Raw genomic sequence first — 25901 nt, 5'->3', positions numbered from 1 at the left:
TCTCTCTCTCTCTCTCTCTCTCCCTCTCTCTCTCTCTCTCTCTCTCTCTCTCTCTCTCTCTCTCTCTCTCTCTCTCTCTTTGGTCGCTCTCGATCTCTCCCTCTCACTTTCTCTGGCAAGCCTTTCCACCTTTCCCTCCACCCTATCCATTGTTCATGCTGTGTGCTTTCTCCTTGGGAGGACGGGATAGTGGAGCATACGGCACGTCACCAGCACGGCTCATGTTGCTTCCATGCACCCATAGTTGTTCTTTTTCTTTTTGCTACCCATTTCCCTTTTTTCCCCACGCTGTTATGTGTAATCTTACAATACAGTAGAAACAGGATCACCGAAAGGTCCGAAATTGGAGTGATGCTAACATCAACTTTTTCCCAATGAAGATTATAGTGAATTGGCTGCTCGCTCAGGATACTAGACTTGCTTCACTATGACATTGTACTCAGTATAGGATGGTCCATGATCCAGTGCTGGGTGATAGCAGCATTGTGTGGTTCTCAGGGAGTCTGGTACTTACCCCCCCCCCCCTTCCCCTCGATCAAGTAGTCCCGTTCATACTTAATCATGCGCTCCGTGTCCGTCACTCCTTGCAGAGCCACCGCGCATCACACAACCTGCCCAAGGTCAATGCAACACCAGTGTCGTGCCAGGGAATGGCTTCCAGCTACAGTGTAGAGCATCAGGGGACCCAACACCAACAATCAGGTAAGGTAATGCACTGAGAAGATGCAAGCCTTTCTTCCTCTCGAAGAGTACACTAAGTAGAACAAAGGTTTTGGAAGACCAAATATTATCAATACCAGTAAACTGCTAGTTCAAAGTTCTTGCTTTTTGTTGCGTTACTGCAGTGTGTTTTGGATTGCAGTGTTGGGTGTGAGACAGCTTGGTGACTGCACTGATGGGCAATACTGCATCTGTTGTATTCCATTGTGCTTTGCCTTGCCTCCATATGCCTTAGCTGGCAGAAAGACGGGATTAAAATCGAAAGCACGTCCCGCATGCGAGTCTTCAGCAATGGTCTGCTGCGAGTGCGCCAAGCTTTGCCGGGCGATGATGGACGCTACACGTGTGTGGCTGAGAATGGTGTAGGCCGACCGGACACTAGGGACTGCTACATCCTACTGATGAGTAAGTCTGGTAGTGCAGCAATCCTGAGCAGGGATAGCATGTCTAAAGGCTTAATGTGGCCAAATTTGGAATACGTTTCTTCAGAATTCCCAAACTCCATTGCAGCGTATTCCTTGCACTTGAAAACACCGCCATTCCGGCAACAGGCTCTCAGCTGCACCAAATAAATAACTTTGCCAATATTTCGCCCATTGGGCATCATCAGGGCATGATGATGCCCAATGGGCGAAATATTGGCAAAGTTATTTATTTGGTGCAGCTGAGAGCCTGTTGCCGGAATGGCGGTGTTTTCAAGTGAAATTTGGAATAGCTTGATTTATGTGTAGAGAACCTTTTCAAAGTGGATATCCTCTTTATCAGTATCTCTGCTGTATGCTTTGCTTTCATTGCCAATTAATACGTGATAGTGAACCTTCCCACCGTGCAGAACTCTGGGGTGTTGCATGTCTTCCATGTAATGCTGGAATGTTACTACTTGTGAAACTGAAAAGGCCCGCTCTGCTCGCCGTTTGGTTTAGTTAATGTATGCTGGTATGTTTTCTGTATACAGAGCAGATACCTCAATACACAACTCGGGCTTTTATGCTGGTGAAAATGTAAAGAAAAATCTCACTGGCAAAACGCGGGTTTAGTAAACCTGCTTTGAAGCATGGTGAAAATCACCCTCCTGTCTTGTTGTAGTTAGCAGTTTTGAACAACAAGTGGGTAATGGCTTACTGCCAATCTGTGTTTGTTTATGTGTTGTTTGCAGCTGCACCGTCGTTCACCAGTGTCAGTGATGTGATTGCCATCGTTGGGCAAAGGGCCATTCTCACCTGTCTCTCTGATGGCTCGCCCACGCCTCAGATCACGTGGTGGGACGGGCAGGATCGTATTCGCAACACGACGCGCATCACCAGTCTTCCCAGCGGTATCTTGAACATTAGCCGTGTGGAGCTAGGTGACGAGGGCTCATACACATGTGTAGCTTCCAACCCGGCTGGTCGTAGGAGCAGTACAGGCTTTCTCACCATCCATGGTAAGTGGGTCTAGTATAGATGTACATGTTCAGTGTCACATGTGTATACACTAGTTCTGGTAGACTGGTGTACGCTGCAATGGTCTATACAGTGAAGCCTCGTTAGGAAGAACACTAATAAGACAAATGTTTGCCTAAGAAGAACTAGTATTCGTAACTGTATCGGATAAAACCCTGTGTATTCACTGGGTGAAACATATGGATAAGAAGAACTCCCGTTATTGCGAACAAATATCATCGGTCCCTTGATGTTCGTCCTAAAGAGGTTTGACTGTGCTTACTTTCCTGAGAGTAGTATGTGCACCATTCATTCACACAGTCAGTATCAATACGCTCGGACACTTCATCCTCATTAACAGGGGCGTCGCACACGGTACGGTCAAAACGGTATTGACCGTACCACTTTTTGCCCCAGATACCCGTGAGTCAACAAAATACACTGATCTGGGATCTAAAATTCCAAAATTTTCGGCTCATCCACCACTCCCCCACGAGTCAATTGTACTTCAGATGGCTGACCGTACCACACTAAAATACCTTCCGACGCCCCTGATTAAGCTACCGATTTAAAAGGCATTGCTAGATCTCATGCACAGACCGGGCACATGTAGCTAATGCCAGGCAAATGGGTAAGCTCTTTGAGATGAAGTCCTATCGAAGTAGTGAATCTACTCCAGCTCACAAGAAGACATATGACATAGTTCTCTCATCCACATTCAATCAGGCGCTAGTTTGCTGTATGCTGACATAAACTTGTCAGTTTGAGCACTCTGGCAAGATGGGTTTGGGCCGGGTATAAATCTGGCTTTTCATTGCTATCAGATTCGGCTTCATTTTCTCTGTGTTGTGCTGACGATTCCACAAAGGATGAAGCAGTTTTGTCCCCCCGATTGAGTGTATTGACCATCACCATGCTGCTGCTGTGCTGATGTTGTTTTGTGTTCCAGTGCCACCCGAGATTGTGGTGGCGCCAGACCCTCTCTACGTCAGATCTGTGGACAGTGAATTCCGTCTGCTATGTGTAGCCAGCGGAAAGCCAGACCCGGTGACAATTTGGCTGTTCAACAACAGGCCAGTGGACCCGTCTCGTGTGCGCGTCAACCGCAACACGCTGACCGTGTCTCGTCTGTCTGTCGCCGACGAAGGCAGTTACACATGCCTGGCAAACAATGATGCTGGAACGGCTAACAGCACCACTGTTCTAATTGTGCAAGGTAACTTTCAGTAACAGACTGTTCTTCATAGAATGTAGTGTGTGTGTGTGTGTGTGTGTGTGTGTGTGTGTGTGTGTGTGTGTGTGTGTGTGTGTGTGTGTGTGTGTGTGTGTGTGTGTGTGTTGTCCTTGCTGGTTCACTGGGCAGTCTACAAACAGTACTTGCCTACACAACTATGGTATTCGTAGAAAGTTGTGTTGCTTGGCGTGTGCTTTCCTGAAGCTGTATTTTGGATTTTTACTTTGCAATGGTGGTAAGATTTGTGCAGCACCCCGCCCCCTTGATGCAATTCTACCATTTTGATTTTTTGTGTTAGACCGTTATCTGTTAATGTAGACTGTATGGGTCTAGTGTGTGCACTATAATTGCTATGAAATGATTTGCTGTCGTCTTCGCCTTGACCCCATTGAGGGTGATGGTGTTTCTGCGAATGAGAAGAAGTCAGTCTGATTGACAGGTGTGGATGACCTTAACATCTGTGTTGTCCCTTCCACAATCGTTCCATGCTATGTTGCCTATAGTTCCACCAGCTATTATCACGACCCAGACTCAAGTTGTTGTTCTCCGCGGCACTCCTGCATTCTTGCCCTGCGAGGTCATTGGCAAGCCGACACCAACGGTCACGTGGCAGAGTAGTGTCTATGATGAACGCTACATGTCTCAGATTCCCACCAGAGGACTCCAGATATCAGCGGTAAGGTGTTACGTGAATGAACACACAAGTACAGGATAATGCTTGTTACTAACTTTAACTCTGAGGTATAGCACCCTCTATCAGGCCCAGGCTGCAATGACATGAATTAAAAGTACTGGGTTAAAAAATTTCACGATTCGCGTGAGACTCGGCTGGAAGCTGAGTTTTCCGCATCCGTAGGAACGCCACCACCCTCTAGTATCAAGGCGCAGATGCAGGTCCAAAGCGGTGGGAGCTGAGTAGATCAGACCCACCACAAATTGGTCAAAGACCGAAATCCCATTCACTCCATCACTGAGTTAACCTTCATTGGATAAATTATATTTTTTAAGATCATTCTGCAGAAAATTTGCATCTAACGTTGCATTACACTCCAAACTGATGATGCTTGTCGTGTGTCTTCAGAGTGGGCAAATTCCTATCAATGAATTTTTCTTCGCAAGCGCTGTGTGCTGTGTCAGTGTGTGGGATCTGAGGACAGCACCCCATTGTGGAGAACTGCTCCTGTTTGGAGAAATGGCAGCAAACTTTCCTTTCCACAGCCCCATGTCACAAGTTAGATAATATCTATAATGCCAAACATTTTGGATTTCTTTATCATGACTCAGTAATTTCATACCTTGACTCAATTCTAAACACAGTTGAACTCCCTTAGTATGTATCGTGATAAGACACACATACACATGCTTAGTACGGGCATTGTCCAGAGTGCAGAGGTCCGCTGTTGATCCCTACGCATGTATGTTGGTGTAAGATGTACCTAGGATTCTAAATACATTTTCCTGCTGCCCACAGGGTAAATTTTATTTTAATTCTACTGCATGTATTTGCCCTGCACCTCATTTTTATCAATATGTTGTATCACTGCACAGGCCCGGCTAGAGCACAGAGGACTGTAAAACCTGCACAGCAGGTTCAGCATCACATACCATTGAGCTGGTTGTTGAAGGTAGGAGACACAAGCCATGTTCCATGCTAGTCAGTGTGTACAATGTGTGCTGATCTATGGGAGCAGATGAGCAACAGAGCATGTGCCACACCTCATCCCACTGTCCATCTATCAGTGGTATGGCAGAGGAACTTATGCCGTCTGCTGGTCATCGACGAAAAGTGGATCATACATCCCAACGGTGAGTTGTTCTCCTTTCAAACGAAGGAAAAATACCTGATAGCGTCCTGCTTTTTATCGGAGCATCAGACACACGTTTTGGGCGTCAATGGACGTGCCTGCCTATCTGTGGGCAGCATGTTTCTGGATCATATCCTGTGAATGGGATTGTCTGTCTTTGACCACTTTGTGGTGGGTCTGATCTACTCACTGCCCACCGCTTTAGGAGCTGCATCTGCGGATTGATTCTTGATGGTGGTGGTGTTCCTACGGATGCGGAAAATGCGGTGTGCCTGGGTCTCACTGGAACAGTATAAAAATCCTGTGACTGATGTAATTGTTGGACAGATCAAGTCAAGCTGAGCACCGAATGGTGAACATCAGACTGTTCTTGGTCTCAGCAAGAGTACATGAAAGCCGAGTGTGTGCAACTCCAGCTATTGGGATCTGAAATGGCAGAACTTTACACCACATGACGAACCTGTACGCATTATTTGCACCATGTGCATGATGGATACAGGGCTTTACGAAACACTGCTTTGGGTTCAACTCTCTTGTGGTGACTTTGCACTGTTTGCCATGTCTCGTGATCCGTCGCAGCACTTTATAGAGGTTATGCAGGCAGTTGCACACTGTTGGGAGCAATGTACTCTTAGTCTCAGCTAGCTGGTGCCGCAGATCGGCAGGGAGTGTGTTACTCTAGGCACCCTGCAATTGTCCATCATCACACAACTACACATCAGATTCACACCACAAATACACTTATATCAGCACAAATGAACAACTAATCGTGAACAAAAAGGCGTTTCGTCGAATGGAGTTTTAACAATGCGATAAATAGAACAATTGATGGCGACCTACTACCATGAAACAGTCATCATGAAACTGTGAAAATGATACGCGTAAACAGTGAAATATGTTCTTGCTCTCTGTGTGTTTACGTGTGTGTATGCTGTGTTAGATACACTGTGCGTAATCAGCACTGTCGTCGCCGACTTCGACATCTACGTGTGTCTGGCACGCAACAAACACGGAGACGCTCGCAAGGACTACAACTTGACTGTTCTCTGTAAGATCATGTGGGAGCAATGCGAGTATGTGAAATTACCAGGCAAAACAAATAAATGTTTGAATGGTATATTATGCTGATATTTCATCTCCGTTTGAGCTTAGTGTAACACGAAATGTCAACAATGATTAACCAGTGTACCTACATGACTCGACCAGCACTATTCTGAGATGGTTGTGGGGAAAATGTATATATCCCGTCATTACTGGTCTCTATTGAAGCTGCAGTGAGTGCTGCTGGTTCATTTGCAGGAAAGTTAGCATTTCTCAAAGTAGTGATTTACAAGAACGGATGGCAGTTCTTCTAAAGGCTGACTAGGTGTACCCCATAGACAATTTTATCCACAGTGTGTAGATCAAAGAGTCACAAATACTGTCTATGCCTTTTCTTATTTTGGAAAATATGATAGGCATACAGTACAGGTACTGTTCTCGTGAGTTGTGCAACTAGAACTGTAGTTATGTTGTTGATTTGAATGCCTGTGGATTTTACACTGCTTGTATTGTTCCTGGGCTTCAGAACCACCTCGTCCAGACGGTCCCTCTGTAGACATCGTCACTGTCACAGCCAACTCACCCACGGTGCTGCCGTGCCCCGTCACTGGTAATCCTAAATCAGAGGTGAGTTACAATGACATTGTCGTAAACTATTATCAGATTACTTTTCTCAAACCAAACACTCACACCTGGTTACTGTGTTGAAAAAGTAGCTTCAGGTTCACCAAATGTTCGTGGAGGGCCCATCGGTTCATGATTTCGCCTGATCATGGGCCATGCCCGACAGTTTGGTGAACCTGATGTGACTGGGGGGGGGGGGGGGAGGGGGGAGTGTGTGTGGGGAAGGGAGGGGAGTGTGTGTGTGTGTGGGGGGGGGGGGTAGGGCATCAGGGGGAGTGTGAGTGTGTGTGGGGTAGGGGATCAGGGGGAGTGGGATTGTGTGTGGGGTAGGGGATCAGGGGGAGTGGGATTGTGTGTGGGGTAGGGGATCAGGGGGAATGGGAGTGTGTGTGGGGACCGGGGATCAGGGGGAGTGTGAGTGTGTGTGGGGTAGGGGATCAGGGGGAATGGGAGTGTGTGTGGGGTAGGGGATCAGGGGAAGGGAGTGTGTGTGGGGTAGGGGATCAGGGGGAATGGGAGTGTGTGTGGGGTAAGGGATCAGGGGAAGGGAGTGTGTGTGGGGTAGGGGATCAGGGGGAGTGTGAGCAGAGGTCTAGCCAGGATTTTATGCCAGCCGGCCAACGTTCTAGTTGCTAGCTGCGCCCCCAGACCCCCGCCATCAGTCACGTATCCACACAGACACACACACACCACTACAAATCTTTCATTGCAGCTTGTATCTCCTTTCGCTTCGTCCAATTATGGGCATTCATCAGACAGTTGTGACAATGTGATTATAGGCATTAAAATAAACAAAATATGAAAAAGGAAGCAAACAGCTACATGAGCATGGATCATGACTGTGTTCACCAAGGTCATGTTTGCATGCAGTGTACATTGGTCATCTGACAAGACCCAGCCTAGCCACAGCCGTGTACACCACCAGAAGCAGCGAACCTGTTACATTTTACTGACGTACTCAAGTGCATACTCAAGTGCATTTGAGCTTGATCTTGAGTGAAGAGCTAGCACTGAGCCTGAGTAGCCAGTGCTACGTACTGTACTGTACATACCTACCCCTAGAATATGGGTTGTACTCCACCATCTCGACTCAAGTGCTAGTGCAGTGCACTACAGTCTACATGGGGGTGTCTGCAGCCGGCAGGTCGCCCTCCCAGCCGGCGGTGAGTGTGTGTGGGGTAGGGGATCAGGGGGAGTGGGAGTGGGAGTGTGTGTGGGGTAGGGGATCAGGGGGAGTGGGATTGTGTGTGGGGTAGGGGATCAGGGGGAGTGGGAGTGTGTGTGGGGTAGGGGATCAGGGGGAGTGGGATTGTGTGTGGGGTAGGGGATCAGGGGGAGTGGGAGTGTGTGTGTGGGGACCGGGTAGGAGATCAGGGGGAGTGGGAGTGTGTGTGGGGTAGGGGATCAGGGGGAGTGGGAGTGTGTGTGGGGCAGGAGATCAGGGGGAGTGGGAGTGTGTGTGGGGTAGGGGATCAGGGGGAGTGGGATTGTGTGTGGGGTAGGGGATCAGGGGGAGTGGGAGTGTGTGTGTGGGGACCGGGTAGGGGATCAGGGGGAGTGGGAGTGTGTGTGGGGTAGGGGATCAGGGGGAGTGGGAGTGTGTGTGGGGTAGGGGATCAGGGGGAGTGGGATTGTGTGTGGGGTAGGGGATCAGGGGAGTGGGAGTGTGTGTGGGGTAGGGGATCAGGGGGAGTGGGATTGTGTGTGGGGTAGGGGATCAGGGGGAGTGGGAGTGTGTGTGTGGGGACCGGGTAGGGGATCAGGGGGAGTGGGAGTGTGTGTGGGGTAGGGGATCAGGGGGAGTGGGATTGTGTGTGGGGTAGGGGATCAGGGGGAGTGGGAGTGTGTGTGGGGACCGGGTAGGGGATCAGGGGGAGTGGGAGTGTGTAGGGTAGGGGATCAGGGGGAGTGGGAGTGTGTGTGGGGTAGGGGATCAGGGGGAGTGCGAGTGTGTGTGGGGTAGGGGATCAGGGGGAGTGTGAGTGTGTGTGGGGTAGGGGATCAGGGGGAGTGGGAGTGTGTGGGGGGTAGGGGATCAGGGGGAGTGGGAGTGTGTGTGGGGTAGGGGATCAGGGGGAGTGGGAGTGTGTGGGGGTAGGGGATCAGGGGGAGTGGGAGTGTGTGTGGGGTAGGGGATCAGGGGGAGTGGGATTGTGTGTGGGGTAGGGGATCATGGGGAGTGCAGGAAGGTATGGGGAGGGTAACAGTTACCTACACATCACATATCCGTAGACGTGTCTATTTAGCCAACTCCGGGAACTACATTGCTGTACGATACCAATTGCTAGATGCCTCCTTGGAGTGCTATTGTACATATAATATGTGATTGTGGAGTTAGGCTAATCAACTGCAGGGTGTGTATGGTCAATGGTTAGCCATGTGTGCTACTGCTACAAATGCTCACCTCCTCCGGCTCAGCACATGCTGACATTAGCTGATGGCTCTAACTTGATGCTGTACTCTAGGACCATCACCCCATCAGAATTCATAGATAGACAGGCAGAATTTGAAGAGAACTCAGCTTTTCCAACTACCAGTATCATTGAATTATTGCTCGTGCTGTGGTTGTAATTGGGTTTTCTATTTGATAGATAATTTTGGGTTTGTTTTCTCTGCTCTGCTTACAGTTGCTCCCATCTTCAAGATAGTGCCGTATGACATAGACCCGGTGGTTGGCAGTAGCATAGTGCTGCCATGTGCTGCCAAGGGTGTTCCAGCACCATCCATACAGTGGACTGTCGGATCGTACGTTCTACCTGGCAGTAACCCCCGGTTAGTGAAGTGGGATCAGGGTGAGAGGTTGCCTGCTGATTATAGGGGACACCACTACTGCACATTCTAGGGCTAATGTTTCATATTTCAGTTAAGAGAGCATGCCTGAGAATACCAAAGTATGTGTGCAAGTGGATCTCTCCGATTTCGCTCAAAATTTGCAGGTAGGTTCCCTTTGGGGGTGTGGATCGATTGTGCAAAGCCCTTGAAAAAGTTTCTGAAGGGAACCTTGAAATTTGCGTACCCCTCAAAAATGGCCGAAATATCACATTATTTATGGGTCTAGAAACGAGTCACGCCACAGCGTATACGAACAAGCTATGAACAAAACTCCATCAAGCCAACATTGCCTCACCTTAGAAGAGTTCCTGGAGCAGTACCGCTTAGCCACGCCAGGATCCCAGAAGACGAGGTCCATCACCCCCTGACGCCACAAATGATCGTCTTGAAAATACTGTAAAGCAGGAAATTTTCGGACGGAAATATTTTCGGACAAAGCCGAATTTCGACCTTTCGTCCGGGTTTTATTTTTGTACGGTGCTGCATGCTAAATGCACGTGTTCGCAAGCAGTACCCATGTATAGTGTACATAATTTCACATGAACAAATTTTAGTACGGAATTAATTTTAGTACAAAAGAGGCCGTGTACGAAATCGTACGAAAATAAATTCCGTCCGAAAATGTCCTGCTATACAGTAGCCAATTTACAAGCACTAGCAAAACAGCCAGCTACGTCCTCAATTGGCCAGAACTATACACCGGCAGATAGTAGAACACCTCTTCTAGCGCTGAGGACATGTCCCCCATCTTCCTTTTGGGGTTTTATTGAAATAAACGTTTTTGAATTTTTCCACCTCGACCATGCTGAAATACGGCCAAAGTCATACCTGCGCAGTAAAGCTCGCCCCTCCGCGTTGTCTCCTCAGCAATTTCTACTGCAACACTACTCCCAAGGCCGCAGAACAAAGTGCATTGTTGGCTCTGACAAGGAAAAGCAGCGGTGATCACTTGTCACTCCAAACGACAAGCTTCTCCTTGCGCCACCTATAATTTTTTGTGCGACTGTTGATGCAAAAGTGACTGAAGGCATGAGCGCAATTCTTGAATTTTACTACAAGAATTAAGAGGCACGGTGAAATCACGTGCCTTGTGACGCAATACTGCCAAGTCGCGTGTATCACGACTCACGAAATGTCAGAGTCCCCTTCGTCAAGTGCGCTTGTTACTCGCTTTGAACGCCCGTTGGTCTGGAAGTGATCACACCTGTGTTGTTATTGCGCTCAAGTCAAGAACACGCTGACCGTGTTGTGGACCTACAAACCGGGACTTTCCCGGACCTTGTAGGTCGAAGACCAGTGAAATGATGATGAAATCACATTTTTTATGACGTAAGAAATCTCTCATGCAGTTCACGCAACAAGTTCGTGCAGCCAGTGCTGCTCGCTTTCCAGTCAACACAAACCGACCGAGCTAGCATCTTTTGTCGAGCATCGACATGAAAACAAGGGACTTGTACTGTTGGACTATGTTCGGGATTGCAGGAGGTAAATGTGAAAGATAAATACCTCTCCATGCTGTAAGGGGGGCATATTTCAACGGCTTGCTGCCATTGCAACACTCCTAGCACAGTTTGTGGGAGTTCTCAGCAGATCAAGCAGGAAATACAGCTCATCTTACCTCTGCCATCATGGTCTGTTCCTAGTAGCGTTCCAGGCACGTTCGCGATCGATGGCCGCGTGTCGTGATCCAGGAAGCGTCATCCTACGTCACAGAGCACACGATCTCACCGTGCATTTTACAATAACATTCAAAAACTGCGCTCATGCCTTCAGTGGCTTTTGCATCAACAGTCGCATAAAAATTATTGGTGGCGCAAGGAGAAGCTTGTCGTTTGGAGTGACAAGTGATCACCGCTGCTTTTCCTTGTCAGAGCCAACAATACACTTTGTTCTGCGGCCTTGGGAGTAGTGTTGGAGTAGAAATTGCTGAAGAGACGTCGCGGAGGGGCGAGCTTTACTGCGCAGGTATGACTTTGGCCGTATTTTAGCATGGTCGAGTGGAAAAATTCAAAAACGTTTATTTCAATAAAACCCCAAAAGGAAGATGAGGGACATGTCCTCAGCACTAGAAGAGGTGTTCTACAATCTGCCGGTGTATAGTTCTGGCCAATTGAGGCCGTAGCTGGCTGTTTTGCCAGCGCTTATAAATTGGCTATTTTCAAGACGATCATTTGTGGCGTCAGGGGGTGGGTGAGGCAATGTTGGCTTGATGGAGTTTTGTTCATAGCTTGTTCGTATACGCTGTGGCGTGACTCGTTTCTAGACCCATAAATAATGTGATATTTCGGCCATTTTTGAGGGGTATGCAAATTTCAAGGTTCCCTTCAGAAACGTTTTCAAGGGCTTTGCACAATCGATCCACACCCCAAAGGGAACCTACCTGCAAATTTTGAGCGAAATCGGAGAGATCCACTTGCACACATACTTTGGTATTCTCAGACATGCTCTCTTAAGAGATAGAACGCAATCCGTGTCAGTCGAAGGGGTACTCTCAGACCCACTGCCTGTGAAGTCGGGAGTCCCCCAGTCATCTATACTGGGGCCTCTACTATTCTTGTTGTATATAAACGATCTACCTGACTGTATAGATGGTTTGTCACTATTTGCTGATGACACGGCCCTCATTCAGTTTGACGCTGACATTGCAAACCTGTGTACGAAGCTTCAGAATGGAATCAATGTTGTTTCTGAATGGATGTTGTCATGGCGTCTGAAACCCAATATCTTGAAAACAGAAATACAGTCAACTTCGCTTATAACGACACTCGGCGGGGCATCAAAAAGGTGTCCTTATTCGCGAAGTGTCGTTATACCCGAAGTCTAATTATATGTATTCCAGTGGGATGGGACTTTGCTCTGGGCATTGAAATTCTGTCGTTATTCGCGAATTGTCGTTATATCCGCAGTGGTTATTAGCGAAGTTGACTGTAGTCTTTCTCCCTCAACTAGACCACCCTCCCACATTTACCCTTCCCGGACTTGATTCGGCTACGAGAGAGCTTGGAAGCTCAGGGCCCTACGCTATGCTTTTTTGCCTTGATGACCTAGACAAAAAAAGCATAGGGATGTTATAAATTCTTATAAATTTCTACTTTTTGTTTTTAGACATAAACTGGGATTCGAACCCGCACTATCGCCCTGCATGCACCCCCCGATACACTTCGCATACATACTAATTCTTCCAAGTTGCTTCACGTTATGATCTTGTATTTGAAAGCCATATTTGAATTAGCATTGTGGCCAGCCGTCTTTGATTGTACGGTACAGTACGGTACGGGACAGGTATGGGACAGGTATGGGACAGGTACGGGACAGGTACGGGACCGGTACGGGACAGGTACGGGACCGGTACGGGACAGGTACGGTCGAGATTAATACGACACCATCTACCGCTTTGATGACGGCAAAAAAAGAATAGGGATGTTAATAAAAATTTTAATTTTCCTATTTTTTTCAGGCATTACCTGGGATTCGAACCCGCACTATTGCCCTACATACATTCCCCCATACACTTCGCATTCATACTCATTCTTCCAAGTTGCTTCACGTTATGATCTTGCGTTTGAAAGCCGTATTTGAATAGTGGGGCCAGCTGTATGTGGCCAGCTGTGTTTGATGGTACGGTACGGTACGGGACAGATACGGGATAGCGCCAGGCGTGACACAAACACACAAACAAACACCAAATTAAAGCTGTGTGGACCATGGCTAGCGCCAGACGTTACTGAAGTAACGTCTTCTGCATAGCTACGGGAATTAATATTACTATTGTAGATACGCACAGGTATTTGGGTGTTGTATTTGACTCGCAATTGTCCTGGAATTCTCACGTAGATTTTGTATGCAACAAAGTTAGCAAATCTGTAGGTTGCCTGATGTCTCACTGCTCCCACTTGTCCCCCGAATGTATTTGTCTCTTTTATAAACGCAACCTCCTTCCTATCTTTCTGTACGGCGCCACTGCTTGGCATTCCCTGCTTAGTAAATCTGCTTTACAGACACTAAAAATACATCATAAACGTGTGTTGAAAATTATTTTTCATAAACCCACTCTTTTCCCCTCTACTGATCTATATAATTTGGCCTCCACCAGCCACATCTCCATCCTGTCGCAGAGACAGTCATGCGTTCTGGTCCATTGATTAAACTGAACATTTTCCTGAACATCTCACCAAGTATTATTGGTTTACTTTCGCACAGGACACTCGCAATGGCATAGTACTTCCCAGAGCTTTGTTAACTATGTTTACCAAATCTCTTATCTTCTTTGCATACTCGTATTGGCTCAAGCTGCCCATGGAAATGAAGACAATATCCAATATTAGACCGTTCATAGGCCATGTTAAATGTCATGCCACGTTGTAGACTCGCTCGCCTCTTTTGCTAGCTTATCTCGCCGCTCTCCACCATGGTCAACATAGTGACACATTTCACCCCGCCGATGCATTATTTTCTTCCGATTATCATCTTCTTTCCTTCATTCTTTTTTTTTCTTCTCTTGCCATGGCTGGCTAACGCCCCCTCCTTTGCATTGGCTTCTGCCATTGGACGGTGAAATAATAATAATAATAATAATAATAATGATCTTCACTAGTTTGAGGGAAAGAGACAAACGGGAAAAGTCTGAAGAAAAAATTGACTGTCACCACCAGGACTCGAACCAGGGACCCTCGCTTGTAGCTAGCGATGCTCTAACCACTGAGCTATGGTGTAGTCGTCATCCCAGCAGAGACTGTTCAACATTTTCTTCAGACTTCGTAGCTCACACTTCCTGTGAATCCACACAGGCGGGTGGGACGCAGCCCTCACTGTACCCACACACTTCACGTACACTCTAGCACGCGGGGAGCCCCAAGTCATAAAACCTTAACTAGTTTGAGGGAAAGAGACAAACGGGAAAAGTCTGAAGAAAAAATTGACTGTCACCACCAGGACTCGAACCAGGGACCCTCGCTTGTAGCTAGCGATGCTCTAACCACTGAGCTATGGTGTAGTCGTCATCCCAGCAGAGACTGTTCAACATTTTCTTCAGACTTCGTAGCTCACACTTCCTGTGAATCCACACAGGCGGGTGGGACGCAGCCCTCACTGTACCCACACACTTCACGTACACTCTAGCACGCGGGGAGCCCCAAGTCATAAAATCTTCACTAGTAATAATAATTTGAAACTCGGATGTTGAGCCATAAATAAATGTAAAAGAGAAAAGGACATATGGATACGAGTTTAGAGTAACTCTCCATCACTGTAACATGATACTATATGTTTTGTGCCTATATGTTTTGTGCCTAGTTATTGCACTTTCTGACTGTATATAGTATCATGTTACAGTGATGGAGAGTTACTCTAAACTCGTATCCATATGTCCTTTTCTCTTTTACAGTAATAATAATAATAATAATAATAATTTTAGAATTGCGATCAACAGAACGAGCTGAACCGACATTTCACAAAGGCTTTTATTGTATTCAAAAACCAAGTGGTTACGAAGGCAGTGAAGAACATGGAAGAAGAAAAATGTGATATGGAAGAAATGATGAACAAAAAATCTTACTTCGAACTAGTTTTCGCACAACACTCCTCAGGAAGCTACGTTGTACTAATGAAAAACAATCCAGAAAGATACTAATAAAGAGAAATGGAGTGAAAAGAAACAACACCTATGAAAATGATAATCCTAGCACTAAGGTAATAACAGGAAAAACTGCGAAAGCACTTAACGAACTTGTACGGACTACTAGTATACTGTGACACAAGATATGACACCATGGCCAACCAGGGCCAAACAAACAGAACAAGCTGCTACTAAAACAATTTCAAACAAATAATGCTGTCCTTCTGGACACACAGATTAGGCTTATGAATACAAGTCGATACGAGCTAGAATAACGGAGCTGGAAGGACTCGAACTGTTTGCTGGATTTCTCAGGATGTACGAAAACAGGAATACACCACATGCTGTACAAGAACAGTGAGTCAGTCAACTTGGACATTGATCCTTGCCATGATATATGTACAATGTACGTGTAGGTGCTCTTGAGTCTTGTCCATCAATACCACAACGATTGAGGAACCAAAAAAAGTATCCAAAAAAGTTTCATTCCGGCCGACAGAGTCTCCTTTTTGAGGTGTTGCCGACCGGATACAAGCGTATTTTTTGTTTTGGTCTAATAATAATAATTGAACGGCCTCTGCTGGGATGACGACTACACCATAGCTCAGTGGTTAGAGCATCGCTGGCTTCAAGCGAAGGTCCCTGGTTCGAGTCCTGGTGGTGACAGTCAATTTTTTCTTCAGACTTTTCCCGTTTGTCTCTTCCCCTCAAACTAATAATAATAATAATAATTATCAAGGGCAAAGATGAAGCGTTCCTTGTGGACGTAAGTGTCCCTCTGGATAGGAACATCCGCCGAAAATCTGTGGAAAAGATACAGAAATATCAAGGCCTGAAGCGTGAGGTGGAGCAGATGTGGCAGGTGCGGGCCAAGATCGTGCCAGTAATTGTGGGGGCATTAGGTGGATTAACCCCCTCGACTGCTGACTTTGTGAGGGAACTGGATGCCGGAGCCAGTGTATCGATCTTGCAAAAGGAGGCGCTCCTTGGCACAGTTGACATCATCAGGTCAATAACTCAGATGAAATAATAATTACACTCTAATAAGTTACATTGGTTTGCGAATGCCCATGGTTATGGTTGCTGCTATTAGTTGAAGCACCTATTTGCAGAAAATAATAATATTATGATCGTAATATTAATCACTTGCCAATAACAAAGACAACAATAATACCATCAGCCCCCATTCACCGGTTTTGACGGTGCTTCACTGATGTTCAATGAGAAGAATTATATTGCTGCCTTCAGTGCTATTGTGTCGCTGAAGGGCTCGATTTCAGATTTGATGACGGTTACTTTTCAACGGATTTTGTTTTCTGATTTAGCTCTCTTGCTATTACTGTACCTGCTTGTGTTAAGTCTCATTCTCGCAGATTAGTTGTATAATAGATTGTACATGCATCATTGTAGATTTGCTGTTCACAGTATTTCTCTCTTTTTTCTTTCTTTTTTCTCAGTCTTCCTTATTACATTTTCTTCACATACAACAGCAGTACTCCCCATGGTCTTAAATGACCCGGGATGCTGCATAATACAAACACAAAACCAATAAAGCCACCCCCATAATAATAATAATAATAATAATAATAATGCACTTGTCAAAGTATCCGAACGTTTTCGGTCCCTTCTCATCAAGGGTTATACAGGGAATGGCTCAAGTTGGAAAGACTAAAACGTATATAGCGTAAAGATATGAGATACCAACACTCGTGACAAGGTGGAAAATTATCAAGTTCAGCACGACACAAATCTCGAAGGAAATAATAATGATGACAAGAACATAGTGAGCAAATTAAGTTACATTGTTAACACCTCGACGAGGAGTAACACCAAACAATTGTAGCGACAACACATTTTCTTTCTGTACGCAAAGTTCAGGATCTAACTTACGGATATACAAAGCTTCTAACACAGCCAGATGCAACGCACATCTACCACGTGACAATATTGAGAACACATTATCACTGTACAACTCACGACAATTGGTACGGGCTGACAGATGTTGCTTGATGGACGAAGTGCGATTCTTAGCTCCGTTGGGTGTAGTCTCCTCCAATGTCCCGTCATCTCGCCTCTTCGCGGCATCACCACTATCCGTCTCTTTGCTTTTCCGCGGCCTTCCACGTTTTCTGACACTAGCCGTTGTGTGCGCGATGCCCAGTGTCCTTTCAGCTACGTCTCCTCCATTGCGGATTTCTATTGATCTTCTTACTCCAACTTGTCCGGTGTTCGATATTGAGGTTCATTTTCGCGGTCTACCACGTTTTCGAATATTGACTGTTGTTGTCACTTCCGTTGTCGTTGTACGTGCGTCCTCACCAGTCCGTATTTTTTCTTGGCTTCGCGTAACCCTTCCCGACGCAGACAGATCCTTTGTCAATTTCGGTGGTTTACGTGTCGGTCTTTCACCATCTTTCACGCTGTTCTCAGCTGGACCCTGCCCTACACACGCGGAGGAGGACGGGCATGCAGTGACATCTTCACAGGAAGAGGAAGATCCACCGATGGACTGGACAGCACATTGGACAGCGGCTAGTGTCAGAAAACGTGGAAGGCCGCGGAAAAGCAAAGAGACGGATAGTGGTGATGCCGTGAAGAGGCGAGATGACGGGACATTGGAGGAGACTACACCCAACGGAGCTAAGAATCGCACTTCGTCCATCAAGCAACATCTGTCAGCCCGTACCAATTGTCGTGAGTTGTACAGTGATAATGTGTTCTCAATATTGTCACGTGGTAGATGTGCGTTGTATCTGGCTGTGTTAGAAGCTTTGTATATCCGTAAGTTAGATCCTGAACTTTGCATACAGAAAGAAAATGTGTTGTCGCTACAATTGTTTGGTGTTACTCCTCGTCGAGGTGTTAACAATGTAACTTAATTTGCTCACTATGTTCTTGTCACTATTATTATTTCCTTCGAGTTTTGTGTCGTGCTGAACTTGATAATTTCCCACCTTGTCACGAGTGTTGTTATCTCATATCTTTACACTATATAAGTTTTAGCCTTTCCAACTTGAGCCATTCCCTGTATAATCCTTGGTGAGAAGGGACCAAAAACGTTCGGATACTTTGACAAGTGCCTTATTTTGACTGGATGTGTGTTTGCGTGGATACTTACGACCCAACACGTACCTTCGTTATTAAAGTATTATCCGCCTCCGACTTCTTGTTATATAATAATAATAAGATCTATTGCAGGACGAATTAGACAGACTGACATCAATATTTTACGATTAACGGCTATCCAAAGGAATTTCTGGCCAAGCTTATCAACGAAAAACCGGTGACAGACAAGCCTATCCAATTTGGACCTGACCGTTGCCCAGTGGTGCTCCGTTTACCTTGGGTTGGCACCGGTTCTGCGCGCGTGGAGAAGGATGTTCGTGGTATCGTATGTCCATCATATCCGTGCGTCAAGCTGTACGTCATATTTCGGACAGTGCGTGCATTCAGTGTGAAGAAGGATGTTCTACCTACCCTTAGTAAAAGTAACCTTATCTATTTCTTTCAATGCCGACAATGTGAAGATCGGTATGTACGTAGAACCCTTCAGCACCTGGGCGCACGCATTCGTCAACATGTGCCGTTAAGTTGTGTTCCGCTTGATGCGCGCGATTGTCGTCCTCGCCGTGGTCGTCCTCCAAAATGTGCTGTCCAGTCCATCGGTGGATCTTCCTCTTCCCGTGAAGATGTGACTGCATGCCCGTCCTCCTCTGCGTGTGTAGGACACGGGCCAGCTGAGAACAGCATAAAAGATGGTGAAAGACCGAAACGTAAACCACCGAAACTGACAAAGGATCTGTCGGCGTCGGAAAGGGTGACGAGAAGCCAAGTGAAATACGGACTGGTGAGAACGAACGTACAACGACAACGGAAGTGACAACAACAGTCAATATTCGAAAACGTGGTAGACCGCGAAAACTAACCTCAATATCGGACACCGGACAAGTTGGAGTAAGAAGCTCAAAAGAAATCCGCAATGGAGGAGACGTAGCTGAAAGGACACTGGGTATCGCGCACCCAACGGTTAGTGTCAAGAAACGTGGAAGGCCGCGGAAACGCGAATAGACGGATAGTGGTGATGCCACGAAGAGGCGAGATGACGGGACATTGGAGGAGACAACACCCAATGGAGCTAAGAATCGCACTTCGTCAATCAAGCAACATCTGTCAGCCCGTACCAATTGTCGTGAGTTGTACAGTGATAATGTTTTCTCAATATTGTCACGTGGTAGATGTGCGTTGCATTTGGCTGTGTTAGAAGCTTTGTATATCCGTAAGTTAGATCCTGAACTTTGCGTACAGAAAGAAAATGTGTTGTCGCTACAATTGTTTGGTGTTACTCCTCGTCGAGGTGTTAACAATGTAACTTAATTTGCTCACTATGTTGTTGTCACTATTATTATTTTCCTTCGAGTTTTGTGTCGTGCTAAACTTGATAATTTTCCAAGTTGTCACAAGTGTTGTTATCTAATTATCTTTACGCTATATAAGTTTTAGTGTTTCCAACTTGAGCCATTCCCTGTATAATCCTTGATGAGAAGGGACCGAAAACGTTCGGATACTTATGACAAGTGCCTTATTATGACTGGATGTGTGTTTGCGTGGATACTTGCGACCCATAACTTACCTTCGTTTTAAAATAATAATAATAATAATACTTTAATAAAGCAGGTACGTGTTGGGTCGTAAGTATCCACGCAAACACACATCCAGTCAAAATAGGGCACTTGTCAAATTATCCGAACGTTTTCGGTCCCTTCTCATCCAGGATTTTACAAGGAATGGCTCAAGTTGGAAAGACTAAAACTTATATAGCGTAAAAAATATGAGATAACAACACTCGTGACAAGGTGGAAAATTATCAAGTTCAGCACGACACAAAACTCGACAACTCGAAATTGACAAGGGATCTGTCCGGGTCGGGAAGGGTTACGCGAAGCCAAGTAAAAATACGGACTGGTGAGGACGCACGTTCAACGACAACGAAAGTGACAACAACGGTCAATATTCGAAAACGTAGTAGACCGCGAAAACGAACCTCAATATCGGACACCGGACAAGTTGGAGTAAGAAGCTCAATAGAAATCCGCAATGGAGGAGACGTAGCTGAAAGGACACTGGGCATCGCGCACACAACGGGTAGTGTCAGAAAACGTGGAAGGCCGCGGAAAAGCAAAGAGACGGATAGTGGTGATGCTGCGAAGAGGCGAGATGACGGGACATTTGTCGAAAGATTAGGATTTCCAATCTCTCGATTTATCAACACAGGTCACAAGTCCGATCTCACCTCTACAGGTGGCACACATCATAGGACAAAGGAGTCTGTTGTAATCGCTCTTTCCAGAATAATACTAGAGAACAACAAAACTGAAAAACCACTCGTGTCCAAGAAGAGCCGCATAACCCACCACCGTGGGAGAAGAAAAAAACACATCCGCAAAAGCGCGCCAAACTGTGCTGCATGCCTTGACAAGTACATGTACAGTCATGCATACGTGGGCCAGAACAAGTCATACAAAGCACGGGAACGTGGACATGGAACTAGCGTTTTGTACTGCAACAAGAACAGGCACAAACATGATACAAATCGCGCGACAAGGTCGCCGCGACACTCCAGCCGACCGGGAATGTACACCGGGAGGTAACTTATAGAGCATAAGCAATGCAGATACACACGCACACACACACACACACACACACACACACACACAAGCAGTTAAACAGGCATACAGAGAGTTTTATGTGCTTGTGAGGTCACTGCCAATTGGACCAAGCACCACCTAATCCTCACACTCTGACACGGTCAAACTTATCAGGCGTGTGGGATGTGTACGTGCAGCAACGATACAGCTGTCCACTTTGCAATATTCTGCCGGGCCTTATCAGCTGCCGCACGAGTTGGTCGCTGGGGGTTTCGGAGACATTCGGAGACGGGACGACTGGAGTGGCTGGAGAGCCAGTAGCAGGGACAGGACTAACAGCAGTCACAGGAGCGCTCGCAGGAGCGGAAGGTGGACCCTTGGAGTGGACCACCACTGCTGATGGGCTGAAGGATACGCTGGTCAAGATTCATTCGGAGACGGGACAACTGGAGTGGCTGGAGTGGCTGGAGAACCAGCAGCAGGGACAGGACTAACAGCAGTCACAGGAGGGCTCGCAGGAGCGGAAGGTGGACCCTTGGAGTGGACCACCACTGCTGATGGGCTGAAGGATACGCTGGTCAAGGCAGCGGCTGGGGACGTCGTGGGGGAGGGCTGTGGGCACTGGATCGACTCGAGTTGGCGATTGCCTCCAGTTCGGCATCTGCTGTGGCGAGTCCGGACGGGTTCTCCCTCTGTAGAACGGTACGTGCGTCCCTCAGGACTTCCAGGTCATCATCGAACTCGAACTCCCACTTGTCGAGTTGCTCCAGGCGGTCCTCAACATCCGAGGAAGTCGCCTGTTCGGTCAGATCGCGGATTCTAGCCTGTGTGGCATTGATTTCAGCTGCAAGGCGTTCAGCCTGCTGCCAATCTCGTAGCAGGTAGTGTGGTGATGGAGCGTCTTTGGCAAGCTCCCGGGTTAAATTGTGGCGAAGGCGTGTGAGTCGTCGCTTCGTGTTTGCCCTACACTTTACAAGCTGGGCGATAGTCTCCATCACTCTGGTCGGAATTTACTAAATAAACTGAGGAAAATCTCTGGTCACTAAAGCACCATGTCGAAAGATTAGGATTCCCAATCTCTCGATTTATCAACACAGGTCACAAGTCCGATCTCACCTCTACAGGTGGCACACATCATAGGACAAAGGAGTCTGTAGTAATCGCTCTTTCCAGAATAATACTAGAGAACAACAAAACTGAAAAACCACTCGTGTCCAAGAAGAGCCGCATAACCCACCACCGTGGGAGAAGAAAAAACACATTCGCAAAAGCGCGCCAAACTGTGCTGCATGCACGTGCCTTGACAAGTACATGTACAGTCATGCATACGTGGGCCAGAACAAGTCATACAAAGCACGGGAACGTGGGCATGGAACTAGCGTTTTGTACTGAAACAAGAACAGGCACAAACATGATACAAATCGCGCGACAAGGTCGCCGCGACAACATTGGAGGAGACAACACCCAACGGAGCTAAGAATCGCACTTCGTCAATCAAGCAACATCTGTCAGCCCGTACCAATTGTCGTGAGTTGTACAGTGATAATGTGTTCTCAATATTGTCACGTGGTAGATGTGCGTTGCATCTGGCTGTGTTAGAAGGTTTGTATATCCGTAAGTTAGATCCTGAACTTTGCGTACAGAAAGAAAATGTGTTGTCGCTACAATTGTTTGGTGTTACTCCTCGTCGAGGTGTTAACAATGTAACTTTATTTGCTCACTATGTTGTTGTCACCATTATTATTTCCTTCGAGATTTGTGTCGTGCTGAACTTGATAATTTTCCACCTTGTCACGAGTGTTGTTATCTCATATCTTTACGCTATCTTTACGCTATATACATTTTAGTCTTTCCAACTTGAGCCATTCCCTGTAAAATCCTTGATGAGAAGGGACCGAAAACGTTCGGATAATTTGACAAGTGCCCTATTTTGACTGGATGTGTGTTTGCGTGGATACTAACGACCCAACACGTACCTTCGTTATTAAAGTATTATCCGCCTCCGACCTCTTGTAAAAATAATAATAATAATAAGAGTAACAGTCATTAGAGTGCATGGTCCAGCATTGATTTTACTGCGTTAGCTCAGTAAATCTTTCTGTGTGCCGTATGTTCCATATGCTGTAGGTTTTCAATGAAGAATGGCGGCAGTTTGGCCATCTCGGATATTGTGATATTGCGGATATTGCGGACAACATCGGTGGCATGAAGCCTAGTGACTGCCAAGTGTCTTGGCGCGACGGGCGACCAGTACAGTGTCATGCCCCAGGGGCTGCTGTGGCTGTCAACGTCGGCGAGTCGTGGAGTGCGTTTGCCGGCCTTCATGGCGCTCGGACAAGTGCGATACACAGATTCTCACTAGCTACGCAGTACACTGATTCTGGCACGTTATTTCTGCATTGATAGTCATATACTCTGGTGAACATTGCACTGTCACCCACACAATGTAAACATTCAATAGTATTCAAATTTCACCACAGAAATACACACACATATTGGCTCTGTTGTAGCGTGATACTCACACTACATACTTGATTTGAATTTCTGTTTGAGGAAATTCCCGCATGGCTTGGTTTGGTTTGGTTTTTATTATTTCAGTTCGTTGCCTCAACAGTACAAAGTACAAATATCAAGAGGGACGAACGAAAAGAGAAAATAAAACAGAGCAGAGAGGAAGATGCAACTGAAAGGAAACGGCTGAAGGCAAGATTCAATTGTTCACTGTTCTATATTCATACTGTATTAAATCTTTGTTGAGATATATGTAGACCTTGTGTGCCATGTCACTGATATTGATGCTGTGTCGGCAATAGTAGAAAAGGAATGGCTTCAAATTTGCTCTCCCCGAAATTACCCTAATTGTTTTTGTTTTGTTTTTGCTCACTATCTTTCTTGCCTTTCGTGGGAGTGTCGCGAACATGCGAGTGGTATTTATATGAAACAGGATAGATTCTGTTAATCCTTGATCTTAACGTTAGCTCGTACATAGTATCCTGTGATTCTGGTATTTTATGTCAACCCTGTTATGTAATACGCATCCTTTGCGATTTAATCCTTTTTTGTCGCAGCTTGCTCTTCTGGTATGGAGCATGTGTGGATTTTTTTGGTTGTTGCCCTTTGGAACGTCTGGTGAAGACTTGTGGAGAATTTGTGTGCTTGAAGTTTGATGGCAAAGGCAATGGTTCTTTCAAGTATCATGTAGAATGTCATCTAGTGTAGCGATAGAGTGTGTGTCCAATGAGAATAGAGAATGCATGATCATGGTGTCTCAAGTACGATACTTTTATGTTTGTTGAAGACAGCACTGGAGTTGTGTAGGGAAGTCTCATCTGTCTTGACAAGTCATTATTTTACGACTTCCAGGGCATACCGCACGTAATGGCCGAGTGGAGCACAAAATCACCTCGTTCGGGACCTTCCATTCACTTTTCGAAGCGGTTTTTTTTTAGATTTCATGTCTGTACTGCCCCCGCTATGACTCTGTGGTGTCAAATTGTTGTGCGCTCAAAGTCGGAACGAAACCTTTTTTGAAGCACTTTTTTCAGCCCTGTCCCCCGTACTACAGCCTGGGTCACGTTGGCCTCGGAAGAGCATCAGAGAGGAAGATGGAGCACGCAGCCTGATGACTACGGAGATGGTGGAGCAAACGAAACCGGCGAAAACGCACGCATGCATGAGCGAACGAATTACACTGCTGGGCAGTCGGGCGGGGACTAGTCCTCGAGCAACGGTGATGACCGCGACCTTTCGCAGTCCGAAAGCAACGGGCACACACAGCACAGTGCGCAGTACAGCAGGCATACTATACATCGACTTGACAGGGCTCGGGAGGCCGTGGAGAGGAACAGCGGTGAACAGCTAGACCACCCTTGCTGCAAAACCAATGCCCACAATCCCCACAGTGGCAAGCCGCGTGCTGTTCAGCAATCGGCTTGGCCCGCTCAACAACAAATGTGTGGCAAGCATGATCTCCTGGGTGCGACACACACACACACACACACACACATACATACACACACACACACACACACACACATACAACCTCAGAAAAACATGAACACAAAGTCCACGGCGCACACAAACACGAAGAAAGTCTAGGAGCTCGAGCATCCACACATACACACACACGCTAACAATGTGTGGGCTTGAACGTGCGCTTAAACACACACAGGTGCACACAACCAAACGAGTGCACGAACGCACGGGCGCACACGCGCAGTCACACACGCACATACACATAAAGTGTCGGCGCTGGTGTACGTACACGCACAGGTGCACACAAGTGCACACACATGCACACACACACATGCACACACATACACACACATAACCATCATAGCAACGTCTTCTTATCCAGTTATTACAAGAAATAAACACAATTACATATATAACATTGTGAACACACATAGAAATTACTAGCAGTTCATAAATCAATGATGAAAAACAACATAGCATAGCAGTAGCAGCAGATATGATTATAGGCATGAAAGCATTAGAAATCTATTCACAACAGTCCTCAACATTAGAGTAGTAAGCAGGCAAGCAGCAAGCAAAAACACATTTTGTACAAGAAGAAAAGCAGGCAAAAATACCTATCGATGGTCGACTGGTCAGGGTTTAGGGGTAGGGGGTATACAGGGGAACAAAACAAAACAAAACTTTACATTCTCTCAAGAATGTACAACCATTTACAGAGTTTAAATGCACCCCCTCCTCTCTGTGAACACAGTGACAAGTTGAGAACAAACATTCTCACTCAATACACACTGAGTTGTCCACCACGTAACTGTGTACACGCCTTCTCCGCTTCAATGAATCTTATCTCATCATCCGCACTGCCCACAAACCGATTCCCATACAACCACAACACTTCCAGCTGTGTACATTGCTCCAACATATCACAGAGTACAGACAACGGCGCATCATCATCACTATACATGTCGCTGACATTGACAATGTGTACAT

The 25901-nt window shown here is 46.5% G+C and overlaps 1 protein-coding gene across 2 annotated transcripts; it reads left to right on the top strand.

Annotated features, from left to right (window-relative positions):
• Positions 1-363: 363 nt before the first annotated feature.
• LOC135815521 (neogenin-like) lies at positions 364-24100 on the top strand. Of its 2 annotated transcripts, none has more exons than XM_065328835.1 (10): positions 364-702; positions 956-1125; positions 1877-2143; positions 3091-3357; positions 3879-4051; positions 4924-5000; positions 6121-6228; positions 6748-6848; positions 9473-9617; positions 23064-24100. In XM_065328835.1, the coding sequence occupies exons 2-6, from the start codon at positions 996-998 to the stop codon at positions 4948-4950; spliced, it is 864 nt and encodes a 287-aa protein (XP_065184907.1). In that variant the 5' UTR covers positions 364-702; positions 956-995; the 3' UTR covers positions 4951-5000; positions 6121-6228; positions 6748-6848; positions 9473-9617; positions 23064-24100. The 2 variants fall into 2 exon arrangements, with proteins under 2 accessions (XP_065184907.1, XP_065184906.1); XM_065328834.1 differs by having other exon boundaries at positions 366-702; positions 4924-5181; positions 23064-24099.
• The last annotated feature ends 1801 nt before the right edge of the window (positions 24101-25901 follow it).

Source organism: Sycon ciliatum, chromosome 4 (assembly GCF_964019385.1).
Source record: "Sycon ciliatum chromosome 4, ocSycCili1.1, whole genome shotgun sequence".
In the NCBI taxonomy this organism is placed as follows: Eukaryota; Metazoa; Porifera; class Calcarea; order Leucosolenida; family Sycettidae; genus Sycon; species Sycon ciliatum.
This window is presented reverse-complemented; position numbering and strand designations above follow the sequence as displayed.